The sequence below is a fragment of the Carassius carassius genome, chromosome 46 (genome assembly GCF_963082965.1).
Source record: "Carassius carassius chromosome 46, fCarCar2.1, whole genome shotgun sequence".
NCBI classification, from domain to species: Eukaryota; Metazoa; Chordata; class Actinopteri; order Cypriniformes; family Cyprinidae; genus Carassius; species Carassius carassius.
Window position 1 is genome coordinate 18,367,032 of NC_081800.1, and position 16,735 is coordinate 18,383,766.

General features: G+C 43.7%; 1 protein-coding gene across 1 annotated transcript in view; it reads right to left on the reverse strand.

Moving 5' to 3' along the window:
• The window catches only part of kif1b (kinesin family member 1B), an 81,096-nt gene that overhangs the window by 35,817 nt on the left and 28,544 nt on the right, over positions 1–16,735 (reverse strand). Inside the window, exons 12-14 of the mRNA XM_059540444.1 lie at positions 11,153–11,231; positions 10,875–11,017; positions 10,259–10,480 (exon numbers count right to left, since the gene is read on the reverse strand). Of these exons, the coding sequence (XP_059396427.1) occupies positions 10,259–10,480; positions 10,875–11,017; positions 11,153–11,231 (444 nt within the window). The remainder of the gene's footprint in view (positions 1–10,258; positions 10,481–10,874; positions 11,018–11,152; positions 11,232–16,735) is intronic.

The following is a 16,735-nucleotide window of genomic DNA, read 5'->3' on the forward strand; positions in this document are numbered from 1 at the left end:
TTTATTTTTTTCCTGTGATGCAGTTTCATGTTGATTCTAAATTCAAGATAGATTCTCAGAAACTAAGTCTTAATATTATACAATAGGGCTGAAACGATTCCTCGAGTAACTCGATTACAAAAAATGATCGAGGCAAATTCCTCTGCCTCGAAGCCTCTTTTAATTTATTTTAAATCTCACATCAGGTTCTTTCGCAATGATTTTTTTTAATGTGAAACAATGCGTTTATGTCACCCAAAAAGCAGAAGGAGACACAAGCGCTGCTTCCGAAATCTCATACTGCAAGGAGTTAGCAGTGTTTTGATTTGAGGGCGCGGGGAAACTTAAAGAGAACGTTGTGGCGTGTGTCAATTGCAAGATAGAGCTGGCATACAACAACTAGGGCCCTATGATTTCCGCGAAGCAGAAAAAGCGGAAAGGAATCGCGGAATCCAGTCATAAAAACGGAATTTACAGTTTAACGTGGAATGGCACGGAATTTGCCAAATTTTGAATGAATTAATCAAAAATAGGTCATTGCACTTACATCAAATCACGATATGGACTAATATCTGTAAATATTAAGCCGGAACAGTCTGTTTAAATATGAATCCTGCATGTTCTGCGTGTCTCTGTTAATGAATGGAGCAGAAACGCGTCTTCCTTTATCAAACACACTGAAGCGCGTGTGACGCTCCGGTGATTTCAGCGTCTGCTGTCTCACTAAATAAGGACGTGAACACATGAACAACATCTCCAGAACTGCTCTGACAGTCACTTCATGAGCATTTGACCGTTTGATTTGAGTAAAACTAGCGTCACATCAGATACACAGAACTGTAGGTACGTCAACCCGTCAAAATAAAAGTCAGGTTAAAGACTATTGTTCAGCAGAATGTACATAGCCTACTACTAAAAAAAAAAAAAAAAATCTAACATTTTTTTTTTTTTAAGGTTTAATCACACAACATTTCTTCCATGTTTTATTTTTAATAGTAAATCCCCTTTTTTTACCAAAAAGTTAAGTTAATTTTCAATATTTAAAAGATAAATTAATGTTTTAAGTGTTTAATGTTTAATGTGCATCTCAGAAAATGCTTTATTTAAAACCCCAACTAAATGGCACTTAATTCATCTGTCAACTTTCTTGTCACAGTTCACAGTACAAGTACAGAAAGAGAAACGATGGGTAATAATTAAATGTTTATTTTTGATGTATGCATTGCATTCTATGCATTTAAAAAATAAAAATATTTTTTTCTAAAAAAAAAAGTAAACTTAGTTGTTGATTTTAAGAGACCTGTGACCGTCACGGAGGGACTGTGCGTTCAACATGGACGTTAATACGCACAAACACACACCGAGACTGTTTGGTGATACAAGAGTTTATTGTAATTATTGATCAGAGAGTGAATAAAATACCTGCAACCCTCGAACCACACTCTCCACTGCAGAAACAAACACAGACTACCTTCCATTACAAAGACATTCACATTTATACTGGTGGCCAGCACCATTACCACATGTGGAGGGACAAACTCACAGAAAACACTTTACACATGTTCCCTTAAATATACAGAGTCTGAAAGAAACATATTGGCATGATGTTCTACTTAATAAATCTACTTTGATGTTATTAATTCGTTCACATTAAACAGGAAATAACAGCAACAACTCGGCCATGTTGCCCCTGAAACCCCCACGCTCAATTAATACATGGTAGATTCCCACCCTAAGCGGAACCAATAATTCCTGCCATTGTTTCTTACCAGGACTCTAAAAATCACGGGACAAACGCTACACGGGAACAATATTCACTCTCTGATCAATAATTACAATAAACTCTTGTATCACCAAACAGTCTCGGTGTGTGTTTGTGCGTATGTGTGCGTATTAACGTTCATATTGAACGTGCGGTCCCGCCGGTTACCGTCACGAGACCCAGGAGTCTTATTTTCTCTTGCATAATTAATATTGCACTTTAATTAAGCAAAAACACATTTTATGGACTTCCGGTTATGGCGTCGAGCTGAACGGCAGCACTTCTCCCCGCTCCGTCGCTGAACTTCAGATTATTGCTACAAAACCGCCCAATCTATTCTAAAACTTCTTAAAGTCAACTTAATGTCATTATAAACGTGCCCAGAGGAGTATCAAAGAACAAACATAAGAAAACGCTCAACTCTCTGGACTTCCAAGCTGGTGAGGACAGTGTCTCAGAACCCGAACACTGTGAAGGAGACGCCATGTCGGTGGACACGGACAACGCGCAGGTGAACGACAGCAACGACGTAACCAGCGCTGATATTATGCAAGCCATTAAATCCCTCAAGCACGACTTTCATGTAGAAATTAGTGGTGTGTTAACGGCTATTAAGGATGTTCAGGCGAACATACACGAGTGCAACGGGCGCATCACACAGGCTGAAGAACGGGTTTCCTCGGCGGAGGATTCAATTAGCGGCCTGCAAACAAAAGTCAGTGCGTTGGAAGGAAAGGTGAAGTTTTTGGAAACGAAGGCAGATGATCTGGAAAACAGAAGCCGTCGCAATAACATGAGAATTGTGGGCATACCAGAGAAAGAGGAGGGGACGGATTCTTGCGCCTTTATGGAAAAATGGTTTACCGAAAATCTAAGTGTGCAGCCGCCGGTGATATTGGAGAGGGCTCACCGCATTACCGGATCGACGCGCGCCCCCGCCTCCTCCCCGCGAACTTTCATTGTTAAGTTTCTAAACTATCGAGACAAGGAGCGAGTATGGAGAGCATCAAGAGCAAAAGGCCAGTTGATCTACAAGAATAACAGCATCAGGTTCCACCCGGATCTATCGGCTGAAGTATATAAACAACAGCGAGACTTCTATGAAGTGCGGCAGAAGCTGAGGGAGAAGGGAGTTGACAAACACAGGATGCTTTTTCCAGCCAAATTGCTTGTGACCCACGGAGGACGCACACACACTTTCAACACGCCTGCTGCAGTCTATCAGTTCATTGCTGCTCTGGGAGGGGAAGCATGATGAAGCTACGGTGTCATCTCTTTCATGACTTTTTATTTTATTTTATTTATTTATTTTTGCTGCTTGCTTCCCTCCCTGCTCTTCCTCGGAGGCGGGGTAATAATAACTTGTTGCGTGACTTTATTAGGGAGGTAAGCTACTAAGTTCTTGATTGGTTAACGAGAGCCCTTTTTGTTTTCCTTACTCTATTTTTTTTTTTTTTTTTTTACTTCTACTTGCTGTTTTCATAGGCATTTTTCATTGATTTTCATATCTGCTTATAAGAACTCTATAAGCTAATATTTCTACAATTACACCCCAGACGATATCTGGGAAGTAGATTGTGAATTGTGAAATAACAGAACGGCAGGGGGGAAGGGAGGAGGGGGAAAAAAAAAAAAAAAAAAAAAAAAAAAGAAAAGGAGGAGGGGGAAAGGGGAAAAAAAAAAAGAAAAAAAAAAAAATTCTAACAACCATGGTTTCTATCTTGTTGGGTGACTTTATGGGTATAAAGGCAATGAAACAAAAAAAATCTTTAGTGGCGGAAAAAGGATCTTTTATTTTATTATTATTTTTTTTCTATTTATTTTGTATTTAAAAATTCTGGCGATAAGAGTGGGAGACATAAACGCAGGATATCTGTGATGGTTGGAGTGGACACAGATCTACTGCGGGACTGCAATAACGATCTTGCAGTCAAGGCCCAGACTCCTTTATGGAGGCTCTGGATAATCCTTTACTTCCTTGCAAGACTCTTTTTTTCACGGTCGACTCAGGTGCTTTATATTGTTCTGTCAATGTTACTGCAAGGAAGACTCATATGTTTATGGGTGAACAAATTGGAAGTCTGGATGCAGAATGTTACCATGTATATAGTTACAGTGTTCGTGTTAATGTGTTATTTTACAACATGGGATATGTATAACAATGTGCCTCAAGATCATAAAGAACTACAATGTGTGATAAATGGTCCGCATACGTAAGCGTTAATGGATAGCATAAGAGTAATTAGCTATAATGTTAAGGGCTTACATAACCCCATAAAAAGGAAAAAAATTCTCAATGAGCTTAAACATCTTAAATGTACCATAGCTTTTATACAAGAAAGCCACCTATCAGATTCTGAACATATGAAACTTAAAAGGTCATGGGCCAGCCAAGTGTATTTTTCATCTCATGGTTCAGGCAGAAGGCGTGGAGTGGCAATATTGTTGCACAGTTCGTTGCAGTTTTGTTTACATTCAGAAATTACGGATAAAGAAGGGAGATTTATTTTGGTGAATGGGTCCATTTGTGGTGTGAAGGTCTCTATGCTGAATATCTATGCTCCAAATGAAAGTAATCCTAATTTTTTTAAGAAAATTAGTGAAATGATTATAGAAAAAGCTAAAGGAATCATTTTGATTGGAGGAGATTTTAATTGCATTTTGTCAAATAGGATGGATAAAAATCCACCATCATTTGCCATGCCTTCAGGGACCAGTAGGATTCTAAAGCAAATGATGGAGGATCTAGGCCTGATCGATGCATGGAGACATATACACCCAAGAGACCGGGATTACACGTTCTATTCAAACCCACACTCCTCATATTCCAGGATTGATTATTTCTTTGTCGCTAAAAATGAATCTTACAGAGTCCTAGATTGTAAAATACATAACATAACCTTAAGTGACCATGCCCCAGTTAGTTTGATTTGGGATCTGGGTAGATGTTATAACCCAAGCCTATGGCGCCTAAATGTCTCACTTCTAAATGATAATGCATTTAAAGATTATATAAAGGCGGAATTGGACCAATACCTTCACTTTAATGACACGAGTGAGACGTCACCAGGGATCTTGTGGGAGGCGGCCAAGGCAGTTTTGAGGGGAAGGATAATTTCATTTGCATCAGCTAAGGCGAGACTTAGAGAAGCCAAACGTAAAGAACTTGAAGAACAAATTAAACAGTTAGAACAGAGACATAAAAGTCAATTATCTACAAGCGATCTAACTCAGCTAAATGAGGCCAGGAGGGCCTTGGGAGACTTGCTCACAGATAATACTGAGAGAAATTTAAGATTCCTAAAACAGCGCTATTATGAGCATGGGAGTAGAGCAAGTAAATTATTAGCATTCCAACTCAAAAAACAGATGAGCCTAGCAGTTGTACAGAAAATTAAAAATAACGACCCGGATAAGCCCTTTCTGTATAAGCCAGATGAGATATCAGGAGCTTTTGCCACTTTCTATAAGAAACTGTACTCAAATATGGACACATGTACAGAATTTGAAAAAATATATGCCTACTTAGAAAGCATAAACCTGCCAAAGCTATCAGAAGAAGATTCACAAGCCATAGATCGACCTATTACAAGAGAAGAAATTGTGGAAACAATTAAAAGGTTAAAAAACTGCAAAAGTCCGGGCTCGGATGGATACTGTAACGAATTTTATAAAGCCTTTGTAGACGACATAAGCCCTATTTTAGAGAAAGCTTATGCTTATGCATTTGAAAAGGGGGAATTCCCACCAAATTGGAAAGAGACAATAATTTCGGTTATTCATAAGGAGGGAAAGGACCCTACAGAGTGCAGTTCATACAGACCCATAGCGCTTCAAAATTCGGACTGCAAAATATTGACCTCCATACTGACAAAAAGACTTAAAACAGTTATTACAACTCTAGTGCACCCAGACCAGACAGGCTTTATTACTGGTCGCCAGCTGTCTGATAATATTCGTCGGTTACTGAATGTTATGTCCTATGCCAAGTCTAAGCCAGTGCCATGTATGGCACTGGCTTTGGACGCGGAAAAAGCGTTCGACCGTGTCTCCTGGCCTTTCCTTTTTAGTGTTTTGAGGAAATACGGTCTAGGTCCTGGCTTCGTTAAATGGGTCCAATTGTTATGTTCATCTCCAAAAGCGACAGTAAAAGTAAATGGGTGTTTCTCACCGAAATTTCTGTTGGGGAGGGGTTGTAGACAGGGGGACCCTCTTTCACCTCTTCTTTTTAGCCTTAGTATAGAACCCCTTGCACAGCTAATACGAGATAGCACAGATATTAGTGGTATTGAAGTGAGTGGAGAAGAACACAGGCTGTCGCTATATGCAGACGATGTAATTGTGTATATCTCAGATCCCACAAAGTCTGTCCCTAATTTAATGAAATGTATTGAGACATTTGGATTTTACTCAGGTTACAAAATAAATGTGACTAAGACAGAAGCACTCCCCATGAACAATTTAATTTCCCCACAGATGAAATCTGCTTTCTCATTTAGATGGCCCAGGGAGGGAATAAGATATTTGGGAATAAATATACCCCCTGATCTTAGTTTATATCAAAATAATTATATTAAATTAATAGATAAAATTAAACAAGATTTGAACCGCTGGAATACACTTCCCCTTACTTTAATAGGCAGGGTGGAAGCTGTTAGGATGAATGTTCTCCCAAGGCTCCTCTTTCTTTTTCAAACTCTACCAATTTCTCCACCTAAATCTACTTTTAGTCTGTTAGATCGTCTCATTTCAAGATTTATATGGCAGGGTAGGAGACCCAGAGTAAGATATAAAGTCTTACAACTGACAAAAACTAAAGGGGGTCTAGGCGTACCCAACTTGAAGCATTATTGGTTAGCGTCACAATTACGTGCAATGATAGTGTGGTTATCAGATGACACAAGTACAAGATGGCTCAGTATAGAAAAAAGTTACAGCCCTGATATGCCCTTGTCAGTGATCCCTTTTAATAGGGTTAAATCCACCAGAGAACTTTTGGGAGAATGGTCGAACACAACATACGTAGCCTGGAAGGAAATACAACAAATATTTAAGCTAACAGGCGATTTCTCTGTTTTGAGTTCAATTACTTATACTAGAGATTTTCTTCCATTGAGACTTGATACGGGATTTAAAAACTGGAAACTTTTGAACCTTCATTATGTCCACCAATTATTTAGTAATAACAACTTCAAATCATTTGAACAACTGAGAACAGAATTTAAACTACCAAGAACAGATTTTTTCAGATACCTTCAATTAAGGAGTTTTATACTGAAGCACCCAAACTGGAACAGATTAATAGAGCCCTCCCTATTAGAACAGTATTTATTAAAAATTCAGAGTGGAGAACATATGAGGAAACCAATAACCAATGTTTATAAAATCATTGTTTCAATGACAAGAGATAATTCATTCTATGTGAAAGACAAGTGGACTAGGGAGCTACGGCTCGAAATAAGTGAAGAAGTTTGGTTGGAGATATGTACTCAGGCTCATAAAGTCACGAACGCCAATTTGTGGAAGGAATTTCAATGGAAAATAAATAACAGATTTTTCAGAACACCACAAGTTGTGGCTAAAATGAATCCGGATCAATCAAGTCAGTGTTGGAGGGGGTGTGGAGAGACAATGGCTACTCACTCACATATTTTTTGGCAATGCCCTTTGTTGGATAACTTTTGGAAATCCATTTTTACATATATTAATAATGTATTGAATGTTGAACTGGTAAGAGATCCTCTGATAGCAATTTTAGGGGTTAAACCAGTTGTGATATGCAGTAGGAAAAATATGTATTTATTACAGATATTACTGATAGCAGCAAAGAAAGCAATTACAATAAAGTGGCTTAAAAACGAGTCACCAAACCAAGCTGAATGGCTAACAATTTTGAGAAATATCTACACTATGGAAAAAATTACATATTCGTTGAGATTACAGAGGGAACTTTTTATTGAAAGATGGGCACCATTAATGACAGTGATGGAGGATCAGTAGAAATAACTGGTTATAGTTGCCAGGGGAACTTGTATACAACCCATGTTTTGTTTTAAGTTTATGTTTGTTCTGTTTAAATTGTTTACTTTAAACATTGTTAACTATTTTTTTTTTTTTCATATCCTTGTAACTTTGGACATATTTTTCTTTGGAATTGATCATACACGTAAGGATGTGTGAATGTTATGATCCCCTGTAAAGGGTATTGTATCGGTGTGGAAGTAATTGTTGTAAATGGGGATCTGAAGAACATTCAAAATAAAAAAGAAGTAACTAAAAACACATTTTATCCGATTACTCGATGGAATTTTTGGTAGAATACTCGATTACTAAAATATTCGATAGCTACAGCCCTAATATAAAATTTTGCTTATGTCAATTTGTCTTGTTTAAAGAATATTAATTTCAACTACAGTATATAGTATTTTGAAATGTTGTCATTTTTAAAACACTGTATATAATATTTAAATAAGTGGATAACATTTTGTAAAATTGTGCTTCTTAGGTTAATTTGCCTTGTTTTAAGCAAATTTATCTAACAACAGTATATAATATTTTTTAAACTGTCATTTTTTTAATTATATCTGGATGTTAATATTTTTAAAATGTGCTTCTTAGGTCAATTTAACTTGTCAAAAGAATATTACATTTTGAGAATATGAAATATTTGCATAATTTTTAAGAATATTTTTACTCGAAAAGTACTAAATAAGAAAAGGATTTTTGAAGTAGACTTATTTTAAGCATTATTATCACAATAAATGGCATGCTCTAAATATATAATATATGGTATAATATAATATAATATATGGATAAATTATGTAATATTCAACCACATGTGACCTACGAACAATGCAGTGGATCTTACAAGCACTTTTAAATGTGATAAATTACTTCTTGCGATGTGATAAGTCAATTCGACTTGACTCTGACCTGGGTGAAAACTGACATCACTTCTCAGATGTGAAACAAGAGATGTGGGATGGAGGGATTGCATAAAGGTCACAAACCAGGAGAGGGAGGCTTGGGGGACTGGAAGAGCACTATAATAACATGCTGCAGATACAAGCTATGAGACGTCTTTTCTACGCGGCACATCGCTCTTAAATCATGATGCTGTCAATGACTGGCTGCCACAAATCTCTTCAAAACATCTTTTTGGTACAGCTACGGTGACTAGGAGGGGCTTGTGCTTACGAAACCTCTCCCAGGGGGCTCTATTGCAGTTCAGTCGAGCTTTGTACTGCATATTGTACTACAAAATTCACTCTATTGAATTTTTCCCCCACTTCATTTATCTGAAGCAACTAGGCCAACATGGCGGCATAGCAGCACTGCATTACATTACTGTTCATGCATTCAGATGATGCGATTGAGCACACAGACCATGGTAATTTCAAATGTTTGCTTTTCAAGCGCCATATTGTTGTAGCGGTAGAAAGCATAGTGTGCATTCATCTCTCAGCGCATATCAAGAACTCTCAGACAGATAGAAAACCAAATAACTGCCTGAGCTCTGATTCGGTTCTATAGCTTTTAAAAAGGTACACCCAGCTCGCGTAAGAGGATACGAGGAACAGGGAAGGAAAAGGATTCAGATGCACTTGGACTAAAGAAGCTACCTATTCCTACACTACCACTCCAACTGCTATTCTCCAAATGTAAAAAAAAAACCAAGAAAACATGCACCTTTTGCTCGATAGATCATTGTTTTAACATCGTTAATAGTGTGACCTGCAATGAACAGTTAAATGACACAATAAAACCTCACTAGGCAGAAAAAAAGAGAGGAATAACAGCTAAATGACAAGATATAATCAGATTAAAAAGAATGATATTAAAGGGATGGTACACCTAAAAATGATCATGATTTATTGTTGTCATTCCAAACAGTATAACTTTCATGTATGGCTTATACGACTATATTTTAAGTCAGTAGCTTTGTGTAATAAACAAACCAAATGGAGAACAAAATCCATTTAAACTGAACATTCATCTTTCATTATTTCATAATTTACAATTAACAATGTATACGGTGTATGCATGTGTATATTAATATTATATAAAAATCTGCTTCTTAACCAAATTGACATTCAGCAGAATGTCATACAACGAAGAAGTCCGAAACTGATTTTCTTAGTTTAACTTTGTTTGTCCATTTGGTTTGATCATTACACAAAGCTACTTACTGAAAATAAGTCGTAAGGGTCATACGGACAACTTTTATGATACATATTATACTTTATTTTGGAATTTTAAAAGTATAAATGACCTTTCCTTGTATGGAATTGAAACTAGGACATTCTTGTGAAAGATTTAATGATAAAAAAAATGTTCGTTTCGGGGTGAACTATCCCTTTAAGTGCGTCCAGATGCAGTCTATCAGATCGGTCATGCTGTGGGGTGGGGTTGGGTTTAGGCTTATTTGGAGAAAAGCCTGCCATTAAGACTGCACCATGCCAGACGGTCAATCAAATTAGGGTAAGAGCAAGTAAAGTCTGCCAGTAGCAATCTAACTCATCCAATCCATCGCATATTTATCTGTTGTATTCCTGGGATTCCTTGCAGTAAAAAATAAGAAAAGAAAAAAAAAGAGCCATGCAAAGCTGACACGTTTGTATTCCAGAAGCGATGAAAAGGGTACTGGTAACAAAAGAGGAGAGCGAGAAGATAAGGCCCCGTCAAGCGTATACACACATTTGCTTCCACTTCCAAGGTAATCATCCCCCATTGGCTTGACTGAAGGGAAGCAGGAAGAACAGGAGAAGGTTGAGAGGTCAGAGTCAAGAGCACTAGTAGAGGAATGACTGACTGAGGCAGTTAGATTTGACTAGACTAGACAAAACACTGAGGACAAACATGAGATGGAAACACTTAAACATGTCCAGATGGTAAAACTGGACATGTTGTAATAAGATTGGCATTTTGGAAAACAATATTGTGATTTCTAACCATCACATCCCTAATCTCCATCGCATGTTGATGAAACAGTTCAATGAAGATGTAAAAGGAACAAGATGACGACAATGTAGCCTGGGCGAGACTGCAGCATCAGAGCTGAAGAATTTGGCATAAATGCCTGGCAATTGGCATGTGTATAAGAAGGCATTGGGGGCACTGTGCCTCGACTTACTGTCCAGAATGTCCCCAAGGCCCTGGGCACGGAGCAGCTCCTTTAGACGCGTCACCTCGTCCTTCAGCTCCCGCACCAGTCTGTTGTTGGGGTCCTCGTTGATGACGGCATTGCACTTGATTTGCTTGGCTCTGTCTGCATATCTGTGAATGAGCAAACAATGACAATGATCCAAATAGCCACTGATATCACGAGAGTACCCTTATCTCAATCAAGACCATCTAAGAATTGAAGTCACGCTGCTTAATGGGAAGTGCGAGTAGGATGTGAATTCTTACCTGAGTGTGCTGAGAGTTTCATCATAGTTAATGTCAGCAGGACTCAGGGCGGCCACCATAGCTGTCCTTGAGTTCCCTCCTGGTGAACAAGCACAATTATGCAAACAATTAGAAACACTAAGTAATGGAATATTGATCTAAGAAAGGCCAATGAGTTTAAAGGATGCACCTTCCACAGATCATTAAAAAAAAAACACAAGTGTAATTTTCTGTTCAGTCATTCAAATTAGTTCCCTTTCGAGAGTACTCTCGTACTGCGTAAGCTAGCTTACGCTATGGGAAAAGGTCCCCTTTTCTCGAGAATATGAAGCCAAAAATTATCCTTAATTTTTAAATAATGTAAAACGCAGTGCTGCAGCACAGCAGACCTAAGCGAAGCGGCTCGCGCGCTTATTGGCTGTGCTGTGGCAACTGCAGCAACCTATGGTGAGGCGGCGGAGAGGAACGAACCAATGGGGGCGCTTCACGCCCATTGGACGTCAGAGCGCGCCAAAATAGGCGTGGCTGGAACTATATAAGTCACCGCTTCGCCATAGGGATCAGATTTCATCTCCTTCAGCGATCTCACCTGCACTTCGCTGTCTTCTCCGGAGAAGCCTCTACACGCCGTCGAAAAGCCTCTCAGCGGGATAGCACTGCAACGCAGATCTGAGGACGACGGCTCGTGCTTCATCTCGACGCCGCCTTCAGCACTCGCTTCCTGCTGCGCCATCCGGCGTGACTATATCCTTTATAAAGCTAGTGTGTTTGCCGCTGCATCAAACTTTTTTCTCCAAAATTCGAGGCGTTGTTTCAAATGCCTCGGGCCTGCGCTTCCTGCCGAGGCCCTCTGCCCAGCGAGGACCGCCACATCCTCTGTGTCTCCTGCCTGGGCCGCGAGCATGCTGAGAACGCACTCTCCAAGGGCGGCTGCCCTGAGTGCGACAACATGGCTATATCGACCCTGCGGGCTCGATTAGCTCAAACCAGCCACGATGCTCCACCCGCTCCGCCTCTTCTCTCTCAAGTGCCGCGTAAGAAACGCCGCGATCAGAGAATGCCTGAGCACACTGCTACACGCGAGCTCACGCCGGAACACTCCCCGCGTGCCTCGCCCGCTCTCTCTCCTTCGCCTGTCCTCTTCGTGGACGAGCAGCGCCAGTCTCTGCTCACCAGCGCCCCCTTCTCCTTCGGAGCGCCTGAGGCGGAAGAGGACAGACACGACAGCCTTTCTCTCGCCGCGTCCAGTAGTGAGGAATGGTCGGGCTCCATTGCGGACCCCCCCCCCCTCTACTACAGCCCCCAGCTGCACCGGACAACGCGCTGATATCGACGCGGAGCTTACTCGCGTGCTTACAAGGGCTTTCAGCGACCTTCAGCTCGACTGGTCTCCTCCAGACGAGCCCGCTAAAAGCAGGCTGGATGAATGGTTCTTGCAGGGGCGCCCTTCGGCCCCTCCGCAAAGAAACGCCCCCTTCTTCCCGGAAGTTCACGATGAACTCACGAAGTCGTGGAAAGCCCCATTCTCCGCACGCTTGAAAACTTCTGTCTCGTCAGCGCTCTCCTCTGTCGACGGCGCCCGAGAACATGGTTACGAGAGCCTCCCCCCTCTCGAGGAGGCAATTGCTGCACACCTCTGCCCGCCCTCAGCCGCAGGATGGCGGTCGAAGCCTGTGCATCCATCCAAACCGTGCCGCACCACCTCAGCTCTCGCTGGCCGAGCATACACCTCCGCTGGTCAAGCTGCTTCGGCTCTACACACCATGGCTGTGCTGCAGGTTTTTCAGGCCAGACTTCTCCGTAACCTGGACGAGTCTGCCCCAGATACCTATGACTTTAAAGATCTCCGCAGCGCTACTGATCTAGCCCTGCGTGCGACAAAGACCACAGCACAAGCGATCGGCCGAAGCATGGCAAGCCTCGCTGTTTTAGAGCGACACCTCTGGCTCACGCTCACGGAGATGAAAGACGCCAACAAATCCGCCTTTCTTGACTCTCCTATCTCGCCTTCCGGCCTCTTTGGCCAGTCGGTTAAGGGTTTCGCTGAACGCTTCACTGAGGCTCAGAAGACGTCACAAGCAATGAGACACTTCCTGCCGAAACGCTCTAGCTCTGCTGCGGGACGCCGTAGAAATGCGCCGCCCCCTCAGACCTCGAAGCCATCGCAGCCAGACTTACAGTCTCGCCCAGCGACCAAAACCCAGCACCGCTCTCGCTCTACGAGCCGCAAACCGCCAGACAGACGGGGACCTCGGCCAAGGATTGTGCTGAACCCCGAGCCTCCGAAGCCCTCCTGACCTTCGTGCTGAAAAGACCGTGGTTAAGTCCCGCTGCGGCCGGACCACCACACAAGAAACCTCACATACTTCCTCCAATCCCCTCACTAAAGGCGGTTGGAGATGTCTATACTGCAGTAAACGAGCCTGTTACAATGCACGCACGCCTGCACACAGACGCTGTTTTCACGGCGACCTCAATAAAGCACAAAAAGAGCTTTTTCTATGTAGGCAGTGTGCCCACTACACAGTACGCACCCCTACATGTATACACACTCCCCCAAGTGTCACAAAAACACACTCGGGTCCCCTTTTATGCCCACCTTCCCGCTCGCGCCGGAGGTGCTCTAAATGTAGCGCACGTGCCCACTTCTCAGTGCGCAACCCTACAAATAAGCGCTGTCACCACAGTGTCCCAAGCACAGCATACTCGAGCTACTGGTCCCCTCATAACAGGCGGCCAGTGCCCGAAGCACATTCAACCCATAGCCGCACGAGCCGCTGTATGGCAGGCCATCCCCGGCATATCAAATTGGGTTTTGAATATAATAAAACGAGGTTACTCGCTCCAGTTCGCTCGCAGACCGCCGCGCTTTCGCGCCGTGGTCGAAACGAAAGTGAAAAGCGAAATGACACACGTCCTTCGCGCCGAACTGATAAACCTTCTTGCAAAAGGGGCGATAGAAACGGTCCCCCCTGCGCAGCGCGAGTCAGGCTTTTACAGCCGCTACTTCCTCGTACCAAAAAAGGATGGCGGTCTCAGACCCATCCTAGATCTCAGACGTTTGAACAAAGCGCTTATGGCGCGATCGTTCAAAATGTTAACTACCAAACAAATACTCGCGCAAATTCGCCCGAGGGATTGGTTTTTCTCAGTGGATCTGAAAGACGCTTACTTTCACATTCAAATAGCACCTCATCACAGGCCATTCTTGAGATTCGCCTTCGAGGGGCAGACTTATCAGTACATGGTTCTTCCATTCGGCCTCTCCGTAGCGCCCCGTACATTTACACGGTGCATGGATGCCGCTCTCGCACCCCTGAGAATGCGGGGAGTGCGAGTATTGAACTACCTCGACGACTGGCTAGTTTTAGCCCATTCCGAGGAACTACTGACGACACACAGATCCTGGATCCTCAGCCATTTAGAATGCCTGGGTCTCACGATCAACACTGTCAAGAGCGCTCTGTCTCCCAGCCAGAGGATTTCCTTTTTGGGGATAGACATAGACTCTGTGACGTGTACAGCGCGTCTGACGTCACAGCGCGCTCTCACTATTCAGCATCTAGCCGTGTCGTTCAAAGCCGGGTCTCTTTACCCGCTCAAACGATTTCAAGAAATGCTAGGTCTGATGGCATCAGCCTCTGCGGTTCTCAAACTGGGCATGCTGCGCATGCGCCCACTACAACGCTGGCTGAGAGACCGTGTTCCAGCGCGCGCCTGGATTTCCGGCCGCGCGCGCATTAAGGTGACCCACGGCTGCATCACAGCTCTGGCCCCTTGGAAAATAGCCAACTGGTATCAGTTAGGCGTAAGCACGGGCGCTGTCTCGAAATGGAATGTAGTCTCGACAGATGCATCCAACCTCGGTTGGGGCGCCCTGTACGAGGGCAGGTCTGCCTCCGGCCTCTGGTCGAGCCCGGAGCGACTGTTACACATAAACTGTCTGGAGATGATAGCGGTCGAACTATCCCTGAAAGCTTTCCTCCCATTTTTAAAGGGCCACCACGTTCTGGTCAGATCAGACAGCATGTCAGTGGTGGCCTACATAAATCGCCAGGGTGGTGTCAGGTCAAAAACCTTGCACACCCTGACCGAACGTCTTTTGACATGGGCACACTACAATCTGCGCTCGCTAAAGGCAGCGCATGTACCTGGCATCCTGAACCGGGGCCCGGACATGCTTTCCAGGGCGAATGTTCCCCCTGGGGAGTGGTCTCTTCACCCACAAACGGTTCAGTTGATGTGGAGCATCTTCGGCAGGGCAGAGGTCGACCTCTTCGCCTCAGAAGACAACGCTCATTGCCCAATATATTTTTCAAAGAGCAGGGACGCGCTGGCCCTCGATTGGCCCAGACGCCCGCTTTATGCCTTCCCACCGGTCGCGATGCTACCGCAGGTCATCGATCGGGTCAGGAAGAGCAGATGTGCTATGCTGCTAGTAGCCCCACTCTGGACGACCCAACCTTGGTTCTCCGAGCTGATGCAGCTGTCCAGTACAGCCCCATGGCCAATACCGCTGCGGAAAGATCTCCTCACGCAGCTGAAGGGCGCGCTCTGGCATCCCCACCCCGAACTTTGGGCCCTTCATGTATGGCCCCTCAACGGGTACCCGGGAACCTCCCTGAGGGAGTGTTAAAGACCATTACGGAAGCCAGAGCGCCCTCAACCAGGCGCCTTTACGCGCAGAAATGGTCAGTGTTCTCCACCTGGTGCGGGACACGGAACCTAGACCCTCACTTATGTGACGTGACGGAGATACTCTCCTTCCTACAGGAGCGTTTAGATGCGGGCAGATCCCCGTCTACGCTCAAAGTGTATGTGGCAGCCATTGCAGCTTCTCATGCTCCGGTGGCCGGCCTATCACTGGGAAAAAACGAACTGGTCATTCGTTTCCTTAAGGGAGCTCGTCGGATGAACCCTCCCCGACCCCCTTCAATCCCTTCCTGGGACCTGTCTACGGTCCTAGAGGCCTTAAAGGGCCCCCCTTTTGAACCGCTTCAGTCTGTCGATATGAAGCTTCTTTCGTTCAAAACCGCTTTTCTACTGGCTCTGGCCTCAGTCAAGCGAGTGGGGGATTTACATGCGCTATCTGTAAGCGCTGACTGTCTCGAGTTTGGGCCTAATGACTCCAGAGTCATTCTCAGACCAAGACACGGCTATGTCCCCAAGGTGCTCTCAACACTGTTCAGAGCACAGGTCATCTCGCTGTCAGCCCTTTCCTCGCAAAGCGACGAAAGCAACGCGAGCTTCATCTGCCCCGTCAGGGCTCTCAAAACCTATATTGCGCGCTCCGCCTCATTCAGGAGGTCGGACCAGCTCTTCATATGCTTTGGTGGGCGCACCCGAGGTCTCGCCACCACGAAGCAGAGCCTATCGCGATGGATAGTAGACACTATCTCGCTGGCTTACAAATCTAAAGGCCTTCACTGCCCGTTCGGCATCAGAGCCCATTCCACCCGAGGTATGGCCTCGTCATGGGCGTGGTCCTGCGGGATACCACTGGATGATATCTGTGCGGCGGCAGGCTGGGCCTCTCCATCCACATTTATTAGATTCTATAATCTGCAAGTCCCTGCCCTGCAGGCCAGGGTACTTTCTATATAG